A 22,915-nucleotide genomic window follows, 5' to 3' on the forward strand; every position below is an offset into this window, starting at 1 on the left:
TCAGCGGCTGAAATGCAGATTCGTTGTAGCTGGAGTATACTGTAACCAGGAAGACCTGCAGATTAGGTTAGCAGAAAATATTTGAGCTGATCCTCCCAGAGGATGCTGACTATATATAGATGGACAGTAGAGAGATTGTGGAAAAGACAGGGGCACACTGCACAGCATCTGCTAGCTCAATACAATGTTCTACCTTAAATATGAAATACAATATATAATATTAGAGACAATTACTTTAAATTTTAAAAGAATTCACTTACTTGTTTCCACCTAAAAAGTAACTACTTTGGTGTCCTTGTCCATATTCTAATTGTAGATCCTGAAGGCATAAAACAGAACTATTTAGCACAGCAGAAGAGCAGCCACTATAAACTAATACATACTATTTTAAAAACACAAGCCCCAAACCCCAAATAAATCTGTATTGCTATATACTGTTAAAAAGAAGGCATGGTGACACTTTAAAAAATACAAGATAGAAGTCTGTCGTGCTGATTTTAATTATCTAAGTATTTTTCTGGGAATTTTTCCAAATGACAGCTACAAGTTTCATTTGTGACTACTGTTATTGTAATTAGTATTTGTAGAACTCAGCTTGTAGAAAGATAAAAGCTCAAATAAAGTTTTATCAAGCTACAATGAAGCAAAAAAAGAACAGAATGAGCAACACAAGACACCTGGGTTTGACTCTGTATGCGGCAAGTGGAAGGACTGTGCATATACACACATTCACATGTTTCTGTGGCTGTTCATGCAGGTGATTAATGTACACACATAAAGCTGTGCACTACTGCAGACGTGAGTATGCATGTGGTCTTGTACAAGCCTGGAAACTGCACTGAAGGAGCTTTAGAAGATTTTAAAGTTAAAACAGCTAAGTTTAAAATGAATATGGAAAGCTCCTTGCCAATGCCGCAGGTTAAAGAGAACAAGGAATTAAAATCCAGAAGAATGAGCAATATATGGTCTCCACTAAAACACCACCTTGAGAAAAATGTTCTGTCCAACAACCATAGCAAGAACCACGCTGCCTTCCCCTCTTTTAAAGAAGCCACTGTGCTCCAATCAGAGTTACAAGGAATCTCCTTTCAAAGTAACATTAGATGTGTGACTGGGGCTCTAAGGAGGTCATCTTGGGACAACTTCCCAAGGTCAGAGATGGCACCAATTAATGTCTCCACAGAGTTTACCACACAAATCACCTCAGCACTTATACTGAATGTTAATGTCTCCAAGTCTCTTACAGCAATCTGGGCCATGAGCTCTCAAACACAGAGAAAAAGGCCAAGTCTGTCTGCTTTCCTTCCAGTTGTAGTCTAACACAGCAACTGACACACAGACTGTGCTCTGAGTAATAAACACTTGTTCAAATGCCACCTCTTTTGTTTCCCCAGGGTACAGATACTCAAAAATACAAACATCCCAAGTCTAGAAGTCTAAGATTAGAACACAATGCCATGCAACACACTGTACTTTAAAATTAACTTCAAGGTCTGTCCAAAAAATATTGTTGAAAATCAAAGTACTGATTTGGATAAGTTTCAAATTTTGTCCTCTTTAATATTTGCGTTTAATTGTGCATATAATAACTATCCTTACCAATAACAGCAAAGATAACACATCATAAACAAAAGAGATTAGTCGCCTGTTACACTGGTGTCAAATGAAATTCTAATGAAAAAGGATGCATATTCTCCCTAACTTAGAACATATCTTAATGACCAAATCACCAAGTCACAAGGCTGCAAATATTATTTCACTTTCCAGTTTTAGTGATCATGACTTTATACTTTATGCACAAGAATTCAGCTAATAAAGTACCCATCTCTATGGATGCTTCTAACCTATGGTTATCAGGTACAGAAGAATAAACCCTCTAACCAGAGCAGCAAAAAACAGCTTTAGCCAATAAAATCTCATAGACTTTTATTTAAACAACAACTTCACAAGCATAGATAACTACAAAGTGGATGTATTCCCAAGCATAGATAAGTGCATAGTGGATGATGCCTTCACAAGCATATATATATATATATATATATATATATATATATATATGCATAGTGGATGTCTTCCAAAGCATACACATGTGCAAAATGAATGATATCTTCCCAAGAATACACATGTGCAAAGTGGATGATATATTCACAACCATACATATATATGGAGTGGATGTCTTCAAAACAATTCTTAGGGGCAGAGTGTCAAAAGCATAAAAACAGGCAGAGTGGATGATGTTTTCAAAAGCATACACATGTGCTGTGTAAACCCACAAAAATGAATGCTTCAGAGTGACTAAAAGCCAGAGAGTTCAGAGCTATTTTTGCTCATTCACAGTTATAAGACAGGATGTTTGATGTAAGATGTGGTTACAAGATATTTTGCCTAGACAAAACAATATTTCAATCTAGGGTATGGTTACTTGATATTTTGAGATGTGAGGAGATAATAACATTTGTTTGTTCTGCGTATCATAGTAAAGAAGTCTTTTGCCTTCCCTCCTTTTGAATTGGGCTATTTAAGGGCTATGAGAAATAAATTTGGACCGATCACAGTATTCACTGGATGCCCTCCTGATTCTATTTCTTTCTCAATCCTCTCTCCAAGTATGGACAAATAAGCCAGGTGGGACCCCAAGAATGTATAGAGTGGATAATGTCTTCAAAAGTATATAAATGTGCAGAGTGGATTATGTCTTCTGCTAATGTGTAGGGATGTCCATTTAGCTGAGAGATTACAATCAACAGCAGGTTGACAATAACAACCAGGAAATGAAAGTCAATCAATGTCAGGAGTATATTTAGGATAAAGAGAATTATTTTTAAAAAAAGAGAGAGATTTTAATAGAAAATTAAGCAGAGACTCAGATACACTCAGGCCAGCAGAGTATGCAAGGTATAGATACACCCAAGTCCAATGATTAAGCCAAGTCTCTAGTCCACAAGTAAAGCTAAAACTAAAAGGGACTATTCTTCATTCATTATTTTTCTCCTGAAATCAAATTACACTGTAATAACCATATGGACTATCAAGATGGCTCAGTGAGTTAAGATTCCTGGCACCAAGTCTGACTACCTGAGTTTAAACCCCAGAACCAACGTGGCTGTAGAGGAGAAATAATGCCTAAAGGTTGTCCTCTGACCTCTATCCTCAACATGGTGTGTCCCACACATGCACACATCAAGCACTACACAGTAATAATAAAATTTTAAGAAAAAATATTTGAAAGCTAGAAAAATGTTAGCAAAATTATGTTTAGAAAGCGCTCAAAATAACCAAGATGATGGCATCATTTGGCTATCTTTGTTAATCCAAATCAGAATGTACTTGAGCATGCAAGCATCAGAAAAATAGCAACATTAAAAAATTAATGAATGACATTACACAGTCTTATCAAAGCAGTAACAACATGTTAATGTCAAAACACTGAAAACATGCAATAACTTAGGAGAGGTTCAACTTGAGGACTCAAACAACAGTCGAGACAGTTACTCTAGCACATACTAAAGGACTTTATGGGAGAGAAAGTCCTAATTTCAGGGGTTCCTTTCACTGAGGGCAGGGAAGGCTATTTTTAAATCTAGGGAGGAAAATCTAAGAAAACAGAAAAGAGCTAAGAAAGGCCAAAGACCTCACCATGAGATGTTGGAAAAGGAGGACATACATACTCAGTCTTACTACAATTTTTCTGTTATGTCACCTTGGGAAAGTACAGTCTATATCATATGGGAAAACAGTAGGAAGTCAACAGAACTGAGACCACTGGACACGGACACACCAAGAAAAAGAGCAGGAGAGAATATTTTTCTTCATTACAGAGAGAGAGAGAGAGAGAGAGAGAGAGAGAGAGAGAGAGAGAGAGAGAGAGAGAGAGAGAGAGAGAGAGAGAGAGAGAGAGAGAGAGAGAGAGAGAATGAATTATGGCAGGAGTAAGAATAGTTAGTAAAATCCTCCTTAATATGAAGATGATGTGAAGAAATAAGCTGGAAATGAAGCCAAGATAATACAAAACAAGTTCCTTTTAAAGTCAGAGAAGCATACCAAGTCAGAACACAGTCTAACGGCAGATCCCCACTAGCTGACGAAGACTGAGGGGTCATATCTGAAGAACATAACTTCCATACTGAATCTCAGAAAGGTGCTGAGTTACATTATTATTCTTTATGCCATCTCCTAACAGTTAGCATGGGGTTTTAGCTAGCCACAGTGGTACACACCTACAATATGAGCACTTGGGAGGTGGAGGCAGGTGTATTTTGAGTTCAAGACCAGCTTAACTCTATATAGGAGGACCTATCTCCAAACAAGATAAAACAGAACAAAGTAATAAGCAAACAGATAACCTCAAAAACTAAAAATAACATTTTATTATTAATTCTCAATGAATTATCAAAAATTAGTGAGTAAAATTATGCATGTTATTAAAATAAACAGCATTAGCTGTGACAGATATGAAATAGCCTTTTAATCTTAAGATATTATTTTGTAGATTAAACAGTCCCATTTTATGACTACAGACAAAACTCTTACTATTCAATTATTGCTTCTATGACTTTCAGAAATGTCAGCAGTTTTCAAAATTCAAGCTTGAACTGTAAAGACCCAAACCTGAAATTCCATTTTTCTGTTATATAAAATCTTTGGTTCTTTAGAAATTACTCTTGGGTAGCAACAAAAATTGAGGGTATAATACTTGCAATTCATTTACAAAATCCTAAAGTGGATACTCTCAGAAACCTAGAAACAGCTGGTCTATTTAGGCAGCAAGGTAAAGGTACCACCTCTTTCAGGGTTCCCCAAACCCCATGCCATCATCTTGGTGTCAGCTGACCACTAAGAGGAGAGCCAGACACTGGGTGTTTGGTGGCTAGCAACACGTTTTCCATCTTTTGAGACAAAGTCTCATACAGCCCAGGCTGGCTCTGAAAGCTTTGTACAGCCGAGAAGAACATGGAACTCCTGATGGTTCTCCTGCCTCCACCTTCCACTGCTATGAATATAGGTATGTACCAACACTCCTAAAATAAGCATTTGTGAGAGCTGACATGCATGGATTCCTCACACTCACTTGGACAACTATTACCACAACTAGAAAAAAAAGAAAAGGAAAGGGAAATGAAGTAAGGGATGGCAGTGTGGGAAAACGAGAACCCTTGTCCACAAGTGTGTGTGCACATGCGCACATGGGGTAGCTGCTGTGGAAAACATACAGCAGCTTCTAAAACATTTAAAGACCGACTCACCATTCATTCCAGCAATTCCACTTCTGTGTACATAACAGAAGGGATTCAACCTGTATTTTTAGTTCTATGGTCTGGGGTCCTATCTGTATTATCCACAGTTGCCAAAAGGTAACTGCAAAAGTACCCATCAATAAATCAATAAATAAGTAAAATGTGCCATCTAATAAATATACTATTGTAGCTCAGGTTGGCCTTAAACTAAAGTCTCTTCTTGCCTTAGCCTCCTAACTGCTGGAATTACAGGCATGAGCAACCACACCCAGTTGCATTACCCCTCCCCCTTTCTTCAGATGCCAACAACTGTAGGCAACACATAACTTCACAGCTTCACCATTTCCTCTTTGGTGACTCAGCTCCATCTCGAGTTAACTCCCACTTCTAAAAGTAGTGTAACAGTGTCTTCATTTCAGAATTTACCAAATACCTCTTAAATCTGTGGCCTGTGCCAGTGACCCTACACTGATTCCCATGAAACACTGGAGCACCTATCTGCTTCCTACCCTGACAGGCCACAATAGATCGGCAGCCTTAATTCCTCTCAGAAGCACAAAAGACACATTGGCTAAAAACAGTTTTGGTTTTCTGACCCCCATTGTACCCACTGTGTTTGCTCTACTGGTCAGCAGTTGACAGGTAGACACATTTTGATAATCAAGAATATACTTTTGTACATGGCTAACAATCTATATCTGTCCTTGTGGTGGTGGAGGTGGTGGATGTAGTGGTGGTAGAGGTGGTGGAGGTGGAGGTGGTGGTGGTAGAGGTGGTAGAGGTGGAGGTGGTGGTGGTAGAGGTGGTAGAGGTGGAGGTGGTGGTGGTAGAGGTAGTGGAGGTGGAGGTGGTGGTGGTGGTAGAGGTGGAGGTGGTGGTGGTAGAGGTAGTGGAGGTGGAGGTGGTGGTGGTGGTGGTAGAGGTGGAGGTGGAGGTGGTGGTGGTAGAGTTGGTGGAGGTGGAGGTGGAGGTGGTGGTGGTGGTAGAGGTGGTGGAGGTGGTGGTGGTGGTGGTGGTAGAGGTGGAGGTGGTGGTGGTAGAGGTGGTGGAGGTGGAGGTGGTGGTGGTGGTGGTAGAGGTGGTGGAGGTGGAGGTAGTGGTGATAGAGGTGGTGGAGGTGGTGACGGTGACGCACACCTTTAATCAGCACTCAAGAGGCAGAGGCAGGCAAATTACTATGAGGTCAAGGCCAGCTTGGTCTACAGAGTGAGTTTCAAGACAGCCAAGCCTACAGAGAAACTCTGTTTCAAAAAAACAAAACAAACAAACAACAAAAGTATCTGTAAGTATTGCTTTATCTAACAAGATGACCACTTCTCTCTCCAAAAGAAGTATGTCTACATTTTTTGGTTTTATAAATATTATAAGGCATGGATCTCAACACTTAAATAAATATTTAGACTAACCAGGACTCAAAGAAGTATACAATCAAGTGAGAGAAGAAGAGAAAGAAAATCACATTTCAGAGGCAGGAAAACAGAATCTGGGAACAGACGTTGGGGTAACTTGGGGTTCTGGTCAGCTGTATGAGTAGAAGGAATTACTTGGTAATGTTCTAGAAAACACTAGCTATTTAATAGGTACTTGGTGAAGTTTCCCTATGCAATGGGAGGATAGTCCTAATAAATATAACTTCAGGGATGCTGAAGCTATCCAGATCTTTTTCATGTGAAAAGTAGACATGGCTTAATGCTAACAAATTTAGAATTTCATCTGACTCTACTGTTGACTTAGGGATAAATTACTTGTTCAAAATATACAGGATGCATGCAATATGTAGAATGTTTACAGTATATTAATATATATTATATAACATATAATGCCATTTATATGTAGTATCAAGTTATATATATGAATGTACATATATAAATGGTTTATTATTCATTGAAACAAGAGGTAGCACTAAAATCGGACATTTTTACAAGGAAATGTCATTTAAAAAATACCCTTCACATTTGTATGAGAAATTTATGTTTTTTTCATAAAAGAAAAACATTTACTACTGCAATTTTATGCTTGAGTAGATCTGACTTGCCATGGGAAAAAGTTACTGTATTTTTTTTTATATATGGAAGCTCAATAAATGACAAGCCTTAGTTTAAGAAAACAATAAAACTGGACCAAATGTCTGAGCTTAGGAGAGTTAAGACTAAAACAATGCTGACAAAGAAAATCAGAAGATGAGAAATACCAGATTAGATCTTGCAGTGTAGTATATTTCTTCTGAACTGTCGAAAAAACCATCACTGTCGGGCTGTTTAGCAGAGACCAAGAAACCCAGGTTATTGACACTTAGACTGACAAGCCACAAACTCACAAGGGACACTTTCACAAGGGAGGTGTGTCCTGCTAACATAATTCTATTAAGGCAAATGCAAAATCAAATGATAATAAGTAGCTTCCACACAAGCAAAATGACAAAACCACTTTATAACACAGTTACTAAGTTAGTGCAGCTCTGCTCAGACTGCCTTAACAAAACACAATTAGCATTCATAAACATTACCGCTGTTTTAATTCTTACCCTTCCCCACCTTCCACATGAATCGCAGGCTTTAGCGTTAAACTATGATCATTTTAGGATTTTAGTATTCTCTTTCTTCAGGCTAGTAGAATGAAATCATAAGACAGAGGCTACTGTCTTCCTTTGTGCAGTCAAGAGGTGAGAATGCGCATTCAACTTCAGAAAAAGTCTCCTACTGTAGTAACCTTCAGTATTTATTAAACATTATTTTCTTCCAGTTTATTAAATGGGAAAGGAAAAACCCACCATACTAATGATCTTGCAGCCTTGGCAAAGCAATTTTATTAAGATTACTTTTTAAGCTAATTTTCATCCTTCTATAAAGCATTAAGTATTCAAATATTTCTAGAGCACTCTGCCTCCAAGACTAGATCAGAGCATTGCATCTGGACAGTAGGACATAAAATCACCACGGAAGCCTCATGAGCCTTTACACGCTGGCAAGCTGCATTTATTTAGAGGCAAACGATCTAGCCTCCACACCTGCTCTGATCGTTAGCACTCTAAACACACCAGTCACTGCTGTGAAGTTCAGAGACCCTGGCTCTTTTCCTAATGGATACAAAAAAAAAAAAAAAAAACCTCAAAACCAAACACAAATTAAAAAAATAAATAAATAAGTAAAAGACCAATATTTAAAACACTCAGAAAATGGCAAAACTTATCAAATAATTTTGAATGTACTCAGCAACACAGATTTATTTAGTATTTCAAAGTACCATTTTTCCTCCAAATACTTTAGAAAATATTAATGACTAGCTAGCCAGTACCAATGCATCACAAAGGGAAATTTAAGATTTATGTTCAGAGGCTAACATTCTAAGACCAGGGTACTTACAAGTTCATGATGTGGCTCTGTTTCCTTCCGTAAGGGAGGATCAAATTTTACCTGGCCAACTGAGAAGAAAAAGAACTTATGTCAGGATATGGGATGTTTTCTTCCCTGTTTTTGTTTGCTTTGTTTTGTTTTGAGCCAGGGTCTTATTATTTTAGCTCATGCTAGCCTTGAACAAAGGAATACCCTGTAAACATTAAGTGATGTGACATTTTAATTAATTAATTCATGCACACAAAGGTGGAGTTTGAAACAGGGCCTTGTTCACAACAGGCCATTACTCTATGCTGAGTTTTATCCTTGGCCCACTAGGCATTTTCTACAGTAAAAAAAAGTAACAGGCAAAATGACATGCTGAAATCAGGGTCAAACTTGCTCATGTGCGATGGATGGTCTAGCATAAGAGATCTAGAAGGCATGAGTTTTTCACGTGCTGAGAAACAGTTCTTTATAGCCTAGCTATGTGTGAGAGTCTAAGTGAGTGTGTGCGCACTAGTTGTTAACGGCTCAGATGTCAAAGGATGGCCTGGAGTAGACTGCTCAAGAAGGAGCCCACAATCTCACATCAAAGGTTACAAAAAACTTTCAGCAAGGTGTTAAAAATAGCATTTATCACACCTCCCTGTTCCTGTACTCTGGATGGGGAAGTGTTCCCAGGAGGACAAAAGTATCCACAGGGACTCATTCTTCACATCTTGCTTCACATCATGCTTCTGTTCTGACGCTGTGTTCCCCAAATTCCCAACACTGTGACATGCCTCTGTCACACTCTCTTCTAGATATTGTTTAAATGAGTGCTGACCATCCCAGTGTGCAACACTGTGTGTGCTCTTAATATTGCCAGACCTTTGCAATAACCATCTATCAGATTGCATCCGTTTTGCCTACCACTTCCTTGTACATTCACAGGGAATAGTTGCAAGGCAGAGGGGCTTCCTAAAAACAAAAGGGCAACAAACAGTCTTTCTGCAAACACAAAAGTTTTTACACCTGCTGCTTGAACACCATTTAGTTTCGAACTGGTCACACCAGGAAATGCCAGTAGGTGGAAACAAAACATCATCAAGAATATACCTAATCATTGTTCCAAAGCTTATCTTTATAGGTAACATCATGGAACAGTCTTCTATATATCCAAGTTTACATGTAATCATAAAACATCTTGTAGTAGCTGTTTTGTTTTTTCCCCCAACTTGACACAAGCTACATTCATCTGAGAGGAGGGAATTTTAATTAAGAAAATGCCCCCACCAGACTGGCCTGTGGAGATTTTCTTGACTAATGATTGATGGGGGTGGGGGACATCCTGCTGACTGGGATGGTGCCACTGTGGGCTGGTGGTCCTGGGTGCTTTAAGAAACCAGGCTGGGCAGGCCACAGGAGCAAGCTAAGCAAGCAGTGTTCCTCCATGGCCTCTGCATCAGCTCCTGCCCTACCTGGAGTTCCTGTCAAGTACCTTCCCTAGATGATGAAATAAACCCTTTCCTCCCCAAGTTGCTTTTTGTCATGTTTTATCATCACAACAGAAGCTCTAAAGAAGATATACCCCCAAACAGTCATTATTAAAGAGTAAGACCTGAAAGCCTCAGATACCAAATCCATAACTAAGCAAAATTGGAGCTTCAACCCTGTTGCTCCCTCAGCATATGAAGAATATGACACCTACTAAAGGCAAAAAGGTAAGAAAGAGCCTGTCTGTTTTCTGTCCCTGCCCATAGGGGGGCATGTACACAGAGTACACAGGAGCTTCAGAAAAGTCAGGCTGCGGGTGTCTAGTTTCCTGCAGCATGCATAGCATGCACGCGCACACACGCACACACGCACACACACACACACACACACACACACACACACACACACACACACAGACACACACACACACACAAGCTGGTGGTTGTTGATGCAAATTAGCCAAGAGCGATCAAGAGATCAATGGGTGAACTCCTTGGCCTATCTGAGACCAGCCCTTAAGCAGGCTCTGGATAGGGGAAGCACAAGCAAGGAGCTACCTTTAAGTCCCAGGTAACACGCAGTAAGATTGCAGACATCTCTATAGTTCACACATAGTATGCCTTCAGCACAGGCACATGAACACACTGGGAGCTTGTCAAAAGACCCAGTCCATCCCTCTCTACTGAACCACAGACTGCATTTAACAAGCTTTCCAGGTGCCTCACAGGCACTCAGGTGCACACCCTTGATGATGACTATCTTCTTTAGTTCCCCTGTTTTACTTTTCCTTCCAAAATGGAACACTCTTGTCATCAAAAGTTCCAAAGGAATAAAGAAAATAAAATTCGTATAGCGTTCATCAACAACAGTGTTTACAAAGAAAAAAGGTAACTTATAGAAAAAAATCTAAGTCACAGCTTAAAAATCTCATTTTGGGGGCAGGAGAGATGGCTCAGAGGTTAAAAGCATCTTCCAAAGATGCTGAGTTCAATTCCCAGAAACCACATGGTGGGTCACAATCATTTGTGATAAGATCTGGTGCCCTCTTCTGGCCTGCAGGCATACATGCAGACAGAATACTGTATACATAATAAATACATAAATCTTTTTAAAAATCTCATTTCTGGTTACTGGATTAGGATAGTAGAGGGTCTGTACTCACAGTTTATCTCTGAGCGTGTTTTTTCTTCTCTCACATTTCTACTAGTTGAAGGAATTCTATGTGGTACAGCAACAAGAGGCTTAAAAAAAACAAAATTATTGATGTATAACACTTGATAATGAAGTCGGTTCTATCCATAAAATTATGCAAAGATAAATAAAATGTTTCATTTTACAAAATGAAAACTAAAGCAAATTTTCATATCTTAAAAAGGCAATTACAGTATTAATTCAAACTATGAAGGTAAAAATAAAAATATTTTAAGATGTCCACTCAAAGCAAATTGTTTTACTCTGGTAGAACATGCTTCTAGACTAGATAAAATATACAAATAATTAAATCATGCATCTGTTTATTTGTACACATAACATTAAGGGTGCACAGATCCATTTCATGAGAATGAATTGGTTATACTCAGGCAGAGAAGCCAGAACAGTACCTTTCAACCTGTGGGTCACGACCCCTGGGGGGGGAGGGATTGTCAAATGAGCCTTTCACAGGGTTTGTATATCAGATATCCTATATATCAGATGTTTACATTATGATTCATAACAGTACAGAATTAGCTATGAAGTAGCAACAAAAATAATTTTATGGCTGGGGATCAACACAACATGAGAAACTGTATTAAATGTTCACGGCGTTAGGAGAGGGTTAAGAGCCACTGAGCCAGAAGCAGTGGGCCACACCTATTGTCCCAGCCACTCCAGGGAGGGGGTTTAGGGAGAAGAATTTACCCCAAAGGATGAATGCCAGCCTGGATAGTATAATGAGACTGCTTCCATATGAAAGAATGAAAAGAAAACTAAAAGTATTATGAAGAAAAGGAAAGACAGCACTATGAAGATCTGTAGATAGCATTTTGTAATAACGGAGCCCAGCCATCTTTTACTCATTTTTAATTTGTACTATATTTTAAATTTTTATGTGTGCCCATTCAAGTATGTGTGTGGAGCTCAGAGGACAACCTAGGAGAGCTGATTCTGTCCTTCCACCACGTAGGTCCCAGGGATGGAATTTGATTGTCAAGTTGGGTAGCAAACACCTTTACCCACTGAGCCATCTGTCCCTAAGATATCTATTAAAGCTTATTAGTTGGCTTACAGATTTTTGAAATAACATGAAATACAAACTCACTTGCAGAGAGTAGGAGATAACAGCATGTTTCATTTTTTGCCACAATATGAACTAGACTGGCTGAAGCAAGGCTGTTCAAAACTGTGTAGTTATGTTTCTGTCAACTTCGACATTTGTTTCTCAGAAGACCCCACCTCCCTTTACTAAAAGCATGTTCTTTGTTCCATCTTAGTCTCTCTGGCTTTTAGATACACCATTATAACTTCTGCTAGCAAAAGATAAGTCCATAAGCAATCATCTAATTTGGAAAGGAGTTGTTCATAGAAGCTGGCTTTTGGTACAATTATTCTGCCTGTTGTCAATGTGAGAGCTGTCAAGGACTCAAAGTAGCAAAAGAATGAATGGAAACTTATGGTTTAAGGTGAATGAAATAAACCATTTTTGATTTGTTGAAAAAGTCACATTTACTTATTTTACTATGTGGACACACATGCCATGACATGTATGTGGAGGTCCAAAAACAACTTGAGCGAGTCAGTTTTCTCCTTCCAACATGCATGTTCCAGGGATTGAACTCAGGTCCTTAGGCTTGGCAGCAAAAGCTCTTATCCTTAACCATTGTGCTATCTCACTAACTGCCCAACTTTTAACTCACAGCATCCAGTGTAGCCCAGGCTGGCCTGCTTTTACTCATTTTGCCTCTACCTCAGTTCTATTATTACAGATATACAATACCATCCCCAACTATTTCTTTTTAATTTAAGATTATATGTTGCTCAGAATAGCCTCAAACTTTCTATGTAGCTGAGGATAGCCTTGAGCTTTTAATCTTGCCTCTATCTCCCAAGTGCTGAGAGTAAAGGTCTGCACAGCTAGGCTTGGCTCTGGCTTTTTAAAAAATTATTTCTTGCAAAATTATAAAATCTTATCCTTTATAAGCCATTTCATGTGGGTTCAAGTTATGATTACTCATAATTCTATGACTGTTACAAATGCAAATATAGGCCCTTTAAAATATAAACTAATAATAATATAAAGTTTATAATGAATGAAGGAAAGATGGAAACAATATGATAGCACTAGCTAGTTAACATAAACCAGTTTATTAATTCATATACACATAATAGGATGTAGGAAACCCTGGCTTTCAACTTGTGATCCTGTTGATGACGATGATCAAAGTATCACCATGCTTGGCAAGCTAGTGCTTTATGATCAGAGGGAAATTTTGTACATAAAGAGACATATGGCATTATTGGGGACATTTCTGGTTTCACAACTGGGGATCAAAGGGTGCTACCAGCAACTAAAAGGAAGAGGCCAGGGATACCATTAAATTTCCTGCCTTCACACTGCAGCTGCTCACAACCAACACTTGTCTGACCCTAAATACACACAGTGCTCAGTCTGACACAACCTACTATAAAGGCAGTAGTTAGTGGTGGCCTCTGTCTTTCTTCCAGGTGAAGGATTAGCCACTATGGCTCATGGTCAATTCCCACTGCAGTCTGTTTCTATAGAAAGGTCTCACTAGGGCAACACCAAGCCCCTTCCTGGATTATCCACATCTGCTTCTGCTTACTAGCAAAGTCTGGAATGACAGGCCATGTGGCTCACATTCAAATCTACTTCAGTCGGAAGTTTAAGGGACAATGAATGTCAACCATCTTAGGTCAAATCTAAGACAAGTGAATTCTGATGCTTTGACACCATTAAGTTCACTTTTAGGTCCTCATCTTTAAAAACATAACCAGACACACACATTTTAACACAAAAGAAATTGTACCCACAAGATCAATAATCTCCCTCTAATTTTTTATGAATTTTGCAAAATATTAAAAGCACAATCTTTTGTTAAGAGAAGTAAGTGGTATGTGGGTTGGCTTTTGTCAGCTTGATAAAAACTGGGGTCAGTGCCTCCACCAGACTGCCAGCAGTCAAGACAACGGAGCATTCTTTTTTAATGGGTGATTAATATGGGAGGTCCAGCCCACTGTGCAGGTGACCCTGGGCCGTACAAGAAAGCAGTCTAAGCCATGAAGCAAGACAGTAAGTAGTGTTCCTCCATGGTGTCTATTTCAGCTCTTGCCTTCGGCTTCCTGCCTCAGTGATCAACCATGATTGTGACTGTAAGCCATATAAACCTTTCGTCCCTCAGTTGGTTTTTGCCAGTGTTTTAGCACAGCAATGGCAGGCAAACTAGAACACAGGCAATAATAATAAATATGCAAATAGAGTACATTAAACTTCCTTTACAAGTTCATTCTAAATACACTTGTATCATGTACTGTATGCTGTTACTTAATGTAAAGAAATCTATTATTCAAATATTTAGTCATAGGAATCCAGCAAAATAAACATTTACAGTTATGTGTTCTTTTACTTTTAAAATTATAAGTATTATATTATATATAATTACATAATATATTATAATATAAAATTAAAATAAGTATTAATAATACTTCTTATTAATAATATTTATTTTGGGTGTGTGTGTATGTGTGCATGTGCGTCTGTGTGTATGTGTGTGTTTATGATGTGTGTCAATGCACATGAACCATGGTGCACAGAGAGGGCAGAGGACAATTTTTGGGAGTCAGATCTCTCTGTCCAAGGTAGACTCTGGGGATAGAACTCAGGTTGTCAGGCTCGAGTGGCCAAGTGCTTTTTACTCACAGAACCATCATGCTACTTCACACATCTTTGTCACATATAAGCTTGCCTAGGTTGCAGTAATTGTTTGTGAATACTATTCAAGGATACAGAGTATTTACACACTGAATTCAAGCATTTAAATGCCTTGATGGGTGGGGCTGGAGAGATGGCTCAGTGGTTAAAAGCACATACTGCTCTTCCAGAGACCTGTGGATTCCACTCCCAGCACCTGTATCAGGTGGCTAACAACTACCTGTAACTCCACTTCCATGGAGAGGTATGCACCTGCACTCATATTCACATACTTACACAGACATATACACAATCAAAAATAATATTAATAAGACATAAAAGTCTTGATGTTTTTAACCTTTGGCCCTTTCTTGCACTTCCTTCAGGCCACAATGCACCCAACTGTATAAAATTCTTTACAGCAGTGTCTGTGAGTTCTCTCACAGGAAGTGCCTCTGAGTTCTCTCATAAAAAGTGACTGTGAGTTCTCTCACAAGAAGCATTTCTGACTTCTCTACAAAACATGGCTATTCTTTTTTCTTAGTCTGAAACAGAGCTTTTGAAGATTAGGTGATATATTTCATCCACAGTAGCTTCCCAATAATGTTCATTGGGCCCAATATAAAATTAACATTCAAAACTGAATACTTTCATAATCTAATAGTTGTTCAAAGGCTGTAACCAGCTTTTGCAAAGAAACCATAGAGAAATGTGGCAGTGGGGAAAGCTTAATTAAAGAAAATCTGTTGTAGCCTTTTTCACTAAGTAAACGAGAGAAACTCAAGAAGTAATGCTAAAAGCATTAGAGACAATTTTCCTTCAGTGAACAAACTTTCTTCCTTATATTCATTTTTCTTGAAGAGTACTCCCCTCTTCTCTTTCCTTTCATTAGAACTATCCTAAGCAATCGCCCCTAAGAAAGGGCATAGTGGGGATAGCGATCTACTTACTGTTACTTCATGGGTGTTCGTACAACTCTGGGGAGTCATGAAGTCATGTTTGAAACCCTCAGCATCTCCATCCTACACCTGAAGTTGATGTAGCATCCACCTGAGATGATGGCAATGCCTAACAAGTTTCTCCTATGGGAAAGGCTCACACATACCCATTGCTGCTGCATGGAGCCTTTAGAATCCTCCTTCCACACTGTGTCTACATTTAGTGTATTATTTGTCTTCTTTGGACACGCTCAAAAAGAACATGTCGAGCTACAAGACTTCACAACCTCAAGTGACTACTACTTTGAAGTAACTACAGTAATTTCAACAAATGGATTAAATGATTTTGTCATCTTCCACAACTGTCATCAAATAGCCAGTAAGAAAAACCTAGCAAGTGACTTCCCAGGACAAAAAACTACTCTCCCCAACCAATACTTTGTTTAAACTAGATAAAAAAAAAGTTCAAACACTGATACACACATGCACAAACGCACTTAGTTAAAACAATTCCTACCTCAGGGTCATCGTCATCAAAATCGTGGTATGTGGAATGATCTGGATTATTCACTTTATCCAGCAATTCTATTGCCAAAGACCTTGTCAGTGGCTGGGTGACAAAGGGGTGCTACAAAACACATAAAATACTTCAGAGATTTGATTAAACATCATGTCTTATTAATATGTGAATGATTCAGGGTAAAATAATACCTGTAGTAGCTTTTCTGCAGTGGGTCTTTTTTTTGGATTTTTGGTAAGCGCCATCTTCACAAAATGATGGAAACTATGTGACCTAAGAAAGGTTGAAAATTAAGCTTCTGTATTCTAATTACTTTTTTGCTTATCTTGCTATAAAAGTCAATAAACAAAGATACTTACCACTTTAACTTATCTTTTAGTTTAGGAGGCTGAAAATTGCTTTTCGTCATTAAAAACAATGCCCTAAAAAAACAAAACAGTGCACATTTCAACATTCCACATTCTAATAACAGGAATACAGTCCTATCCAGTCCTAACAAGGCTAAAGTAAACTCATGACATAGTCTGTAAGCATCAGTCTGCACTGGGCTCAGCATGGGCACACTGACCTCATGGGGTGAAGGTCAAACATGGGTGGCTGGAGCTCAGCCAGCTCGATGGCAGTGATGCCCACTGCCCAGAGGTCACACAGCTGATTATACCCTCCTTTCCTCTCAACGGCTGCAACTTCTGGGGCCATCCTGCAGGAAATAATCCAGAAAACAGAAACTGTGTGGTTAGTGTGCTTCCCTTTACTCTTAGGAGAGGCACTCAGACTTGTCAATGGCGAAATCAAGTTCTGTTAGTCCTTGATGTCTGAAAATAGATGTCCTATTTGAAAGATCCACTTTCCCCAAGTTCTTGATGATGTCTCATGGGAAGCATCTCAACCTCCCCAGTGCTTCCTTCATCACTTACCTACACTACAGACTCTATCAAGATTTACCAGTGTGACATTAACCTGACCTATTTGTTCACATCCTGATCTCTGTTCCCCAAAGTTCTATAAAGAAATGGCATTTACAGTATATGGTCATAACTGTTTTACATGACAGACCACTCTACTGTAACTTGGTCATTGCTTTTATTTTACCAAGTCTCTGGGTACCAAGAATGTTCAAATTTAATATTTAATTTATATTTACCATAAACTTTTGAATGTTTTTTAAAGTTTTATTGCAATAAAGAAAAAGTTATCAAAATGAGTGCCTCCTTTTCAAAATGTTTTATTCAGAGGGAAGTTGGTAACTTCTTAATTGCTTTTAGCTTTGCTACTGTTTTAGTTTAATTATACTTTGACTTGTTTAAATGGTTAATTTTCAAATACACAATCTTTAAAACCCCAAACCACAGTTTTAGAAACAACTGAGAAAAATACACAATTTTTCCAGTTCAAAAGAGCGAGTTGAGTGGGGGCTTCACAGATACTGTTTTCCAGTGCGGCTGCAGGAGAGTCAGGGAGCTTACAATAAAATAACAAGTGTTTTTAAGACACTTGGTCTTAAGGACGATTTCAATCATCTTGAAATATGTCTCCTGGAAATCTAAATTATGATAAGGAAAGTAAAGGTTAAAGTGTGCTGGGTCTCAGTTACTGACAGAATGCAGTCACAGAAGACGGAAGGCCCTGTAGGCGCGGGCACTCAGATGCTGAGCTCGGAAAGCAGTATTTGCCCTTCCCAAGCCCGGCACACCAGAGAGCTTCACAGCGCCATGCAGATGGTTGGTGCATCTACTCCTGCCATGTACAGTCATGTGCCCACTCATCTGTGAACCAGTGCTTCAGGTGTGCGTGCTGCTGCAAACCCACAATGTAATGAAGTTATGGCACCTCCTTCCCCAGACAGCGTTTCCCTGTATTACAGCCCTGGCTGTCCTGGAACTCACTCTGTAGACCAGGATGGCTTCCTCATAGAGATCTGCCTGCCTCCCTAGGGCTGGAATTAAAGGTATGTGCCACTATACCTGGCTGAACACTCTGATTATAAAGGTAAAAAGACTAAGCTAGGAACAAAATTAAAGTGAATGCTTTAGAAAAACTTGTTAAAGACAAGTTTATAAAGACAACGAAAAAACCTAGTAAACAAGGCAAGAGCACAACAATCACACAAAGTACTATAATGGCACCCAATGTTGTGACTCCATGTGCAGGACATTTGAAGACAGGGCAGAAGAGCTATAGAGACACAGGTCACAGGAGTCGCCAGAGAAAAGGGATGGGTACAGGAAACGTGTCTGGATGGTGGAAGTTGGCTTTATCTTCATTGTTGTCCTTCACCGAAAGCCGTTGAGTAAGTTCAAGCTCCGTCATCACAAATGAAACGTCAAGAGTTCATTCACTACTGGTCTTACCACTTCAGCAGGCTTTCCTGAAGAGTTGCTAGTCTGACCACTTAGCAAGAACGATTCTTTATTATGAAATAAAGGTGGGGAAAGGCACAGCACAAGGCAGACACAGAGAGCAGGAGTGCTAACCAACCGCACCTAACTCAGCTTCACAAGCTGCCCAGGTATTTCCCACTCTACAGGGTTTAAGCTCTGGAGCTGGAGGTCAAGATCAGTCCCCATCAACAAACATGAACTGGACACGTGTACGGAATCAGGAGAGTCAGGAGACGTGTGTGTTCCCCCAGATGCTTAAAGACAAACTGGGGAGAGAGGACTTGGGAAGAGCAGTGGATTCTCCTCAAATCCTTGACCCTGTCTGAAAGCAAACCAGAACCAGGAAGAGCAGAATAAGGAGAAACAAATACACACCTTCTGAAGCCTGAGAATTATCTTACCTAGAACCACACAGACACTAACAGGAAACATGTAATAACTCTCTGAGAAGACAAGGCAACCCAAGGGTGCTGAGGATGGGAACACACAGCTGATTAGCCTCAAAGACTATCCTACATGCTGTAGAGTTATGAGCTAATAGAAGTCAGGTTGAGACTGGCTGAGGACAGAATAGCACTTAAATGTCAACAGTTAATTCCCAGATTCCTACTCTCAGCCACTGAGCCCAGAGATTACTCCTTCCTCATTCCTACAGGACAAGGACCAATAGAAATATGATAGGCTTCGCTCAGGAATTAAGTAGATCTGTGTACACAATACTGAGTTCCCCGGTGTCGTTTGCTTGCCCATGTCGGGAACACTAACCACCAGGCCCACATCTTGCCTTTACTGCACACTGAGATATGAGTCAGCTTTGCTTTCGTATTCTGAGCCAGGCCCTGTTTGTTTCACGCTGTCTTCAAGCTCTTGGGCTCCAATGAGTCCCTGGTCTCGGCCTCCCCAAAGTAGGGACTACAGGCATACCCACCACACTCAGTTCTAGAGCCAGCTGTGACCATCTCACTCTTTGGGTGTGAACTAACACACAGTCATTTTTAAACTTTTGAGGGAAGCCTCCTTTGTGAAAGTCTGAATGTAAAAAGCTGAGGAATTCTTGCAGAAACCTGAAGATTTCTTGATCCTCTCAACTCTGAAACCCTGGCAGACCTGCAACTTGCTCTGTAGACCATCAGGCTAACCTTGAATTCAGAGATTCACCTGGATTTTGAACATAAGTTTTTTTTTTTTTTAAAGTGGGAGAAACAGAACAGTGGCGCATGCCTTTAATCCCTGCATGTAGGAAGCAGAGGCAGTCAGATTTTATGAGTTTAAGGACAGCTTGATCTACATAGTAAGTTCCAAGATAGCCAGAGATAAATAGTGAAAACCTGTCTAGAAAATAAACAAGCTAATAAATTGGGAGAAAGTGAGAAAACTAGTGGGTTGATTCCAGTGGCCCAAGAAATAACTAATGAAACCTAGAGAAGACAGGAAGAAATATAGCAGAGAAATAACCAAGTCAACACTTCAGGAGTACTTCCCAGGAGTACTACTAGAATGTGCAAGTAGTTCATCTCTTGGGTAAAAACCAAATGACAAATGTGAATGAATAAAATTAAAAACAAGCAAAATGCTAGGATATAAAAATGCCAGGAAGCATCATGGACTATCAAAATATAAGGCATCACTATGAGGAAGGTATGGTTACAGTCAGAGAAACATGCATCATGGTGGCTGTCCACGGCATCACAGAAAAGCCACATATACAACAACACAAAAATTCCCACTAGTGTTCTACACCCAATGAAAGGTGAGGCTAGAGATGCACAGTCCTAAAGCTTTTCCACCCGCACACCTCTTACCATAAAGACACTAACATGTATTTCAAAACAGGTAACAAGAGGAAGACCTAGAATCCAAGAAAGGAGCTCTAAGGTTAAGAAATCTCTATTAAAGGCTACACTTGAGCATGAACAGACCAGAGTGAAAATGACAGAAAACTCCAGGAAGAAAAGCGGAGAGATGTAGCTCAATTGTAGAGTATTGACCCAGTCTGTGGTAAGTTCCTATACATGCATGCACTTGAGCACGACGCATGCACACATGCACACATACACACAGATAGACACATACACAGAGACACACACACACACACACACCTACACCTGAAGCTTTACAGGCTTTATGGATATAGATAATCATAAAGACACATCTTATAGAACTGGGCAATGTGAGAATGTGTGGGATGCTTTATAGGAAATCAAGTTCTAAGTAAGTTAAAATGAGAAGATTCAGAAAAAGAGTGAAGACTATTAACTGATTCAGCAAGAACACTGGAAGGACAAGACAAATAAAAGATGAAGGAGCTGTAATCTTCATCTATTCCAACAAATTCTACAAATAATGGCAAGTGCTAGACACAGCCAAAGACAGCCATAGGATTTCCTTTTTATTAAAGCCATTTTAATTCTAGTTGACTTTTAAAAACTTGCATTTGATAGAGACCAACCAATGTAAGATGTATCTGTCATGCTCCAAACTTAAAAACACAAACAAAAAAACAGTAGAACAGCTGTGTACTGAGGGCCAGACTAGAGTAGTCTGTGGAGTGGGAGCAATGACATTGAAGACATGGCAAGACTATGCAGTGGTGAAAATCAGAGCAGTTACAGTACTGCGGTCAGTGTTCAGCTAAGCCACCCAACACACAGATACATGACCAAAACGATGGAGTAAATAATGAATGACAGGATGATTTTCCTAAGATAGTAGATATCTAGAGGACAAGGAAAGGAAGGTCTGTGGATGAAACTACTAGAAAAATGCTGAAGGACTGAACTGGGGCCTGGCATGGAAGATTCCAGATGCCCAGAAGCCTGTCTTTGATCACAGTCAAGCAAGACTGCAAAAAGGACTGTTTGGGGAGACAGCTCAGTGGTAGGCTGTTACTTGGCATGTTTGAGGCCCTACACTCAATTCGCAGCAATACCAAAACAGCAAGATTCTTGGAAACTGTGAATAATGTAATCATCACAACACTTAGAAAGAAAAAGACAGATACAAAAACATTCAAATATGTGTCAAGCATCAGGAACCTAACAACTATATCAAAGTTTAAAGGTTTTCCTGCATTATGAAAATCAGTATGTGGGATATTTTTGGTCAAGTAATCCATTCATAAGAATACATTGTTAAATTACTAAACTCACTGATTACTTTCATGTACTCTGTCTTAGGCCCAGGAATTCTAACCAGTCTTCTTCTTCTTCTTCCTCTTTTTTTTTTTTTTTTTTTTTAAGAAATGCTGCATACAATGACAGGACAATAAAAATTTTAAGTAAATTAAAATTACCAATATGGGGTACCAATGAAGGACTTCCGTTTGGCAATTGTAGCTGTTATCTGTGCAGAAACTCCAAAATCAGCTATTAAAAACAAAAATGAGAAAACAAAATCATTTACAGTAACACCAAAAGTAATTTTCAATAACAATTTTCATGAATTTCACAGAAATGGAACAGTCTCCCACATACTATGTTTTTTAACCTTAATGGACTATTAAAACATCACAGTCTGCAGCACAGCCAAGAGGATTCCCATGTAACTTACATGAATCAAACAACAACATGATTAAGATAAATAATTTTTGTAGGAAAGAAAGGGCTTGGGAAAATTGAAACTATAATTTCTAGTTTCTAGGGATTTCTACTTAAAGGAATATTACTAGGAAGGACCTTTAGGCAGCTGTAAATTCTATTCACTCTCTGAAAGACCCAGAATGACATCTGCAGATTGTGATACCTGCTGGTAAACCCACCTAGTCTGAAAAGACCCCAAATACAGCATTCTCCTCTGCAGCACCATGCTGGTCACTAGTGGGGATCTGTTACTACTCCTTTACTATGCTCAGTTCTAATACCTTCTAGTGTGATCAATGAATCCAAATCCATCCTGAGAGAAAGTGAGGCATGGAAACTGCCACAAATTCAGCTGTTCATAATAACTGCTCAATGAGCAAGACACCAGGGAACAGGACTGGACAGAATCGGACAGATGCTCTTTGCTTATCTCATACTGACAGGCTTCTTAGGAAAACTATCTTGTATGTTAAGTACTAGATAAATACTGTCAATCTCATTTATCCTATAGTAGGCTGTACTTCAAAGCAGTTTTATTTATTTGTTT

General features: G+C 39.2%; 1 protein-coding gene across 13 annotated transcripts in view; it reads right to left on the bottom strand.

Moving 5' to 3' along the window:
* Window positions 1–22,915, bottom strand: part of Map4k3 (mitogen-activated protein kinase kinase kinase kinase 3) — a 150,161-nt gene that overhangs the window by 35,842 nt on the left and 91,404 nt on the right. For 8 of the 13 annotated variants that reach the window (XM_040738991.1, XM_040738995.1, XM_040738992.1 and 5 more), the window contains 9 exons: window positions 22,083–22,155; window positions 16,978–17,109; window positions 16,769–16,831; window positions 16,601–16,682; window positions 16,407–16,517; window positions 11,208–11,286; window positions 8,597–8,655; window positions 7,426–7,488; window positions 261–319 (listed from right to left, as the gene is read on the bottom strand). In XM_040738991.1, the coding sequence (XP_040594925.1) occupies window positions 261–319; window positions 7,426–7,488; window positions 8,597–8,655; window positions 11,208–11,286; window positions 16,407–16,517; window positions 16,601–16,682; window positions 16,769–16,831; window positions 16,978–17,109; window positions 22,083–22,155 (721 nt within the window). The remainder of the gene's footprint in view (window positions 1–260; window positions 320–7,425; window positions 7,489–8,596; window positions 8,656–11,207; window positions 11,287–16,406; window positions 16,518–16,600; window positions 16,683–16,768; window positions 16,832–16,977; window positions 17,110–22,082; window positions 22,156–22,915) is intronic. The other 5 variants (XM_040738994.1, XM_040738999.1, XM_040738998.1 and 2 more) reach the window with 1 other exon arrangement.

This window comes from Mesocricetus auratus, unplaced genomic scaffold (genome assembly GCF_017639785.1).
Source record: "Mesocricetus auratus isolate SY011 unplaced genomic scaffold, BCM_Maur_2.0 Super-Scaffold_100676, whole genome shotgun sequence".
Taxonomy (NCBI): Eukaryota; Metazoa; Chordata; class Mammalia; order Rodentia; family Cricetidae; genus Mesocricetus; species Mesocricetus auratus.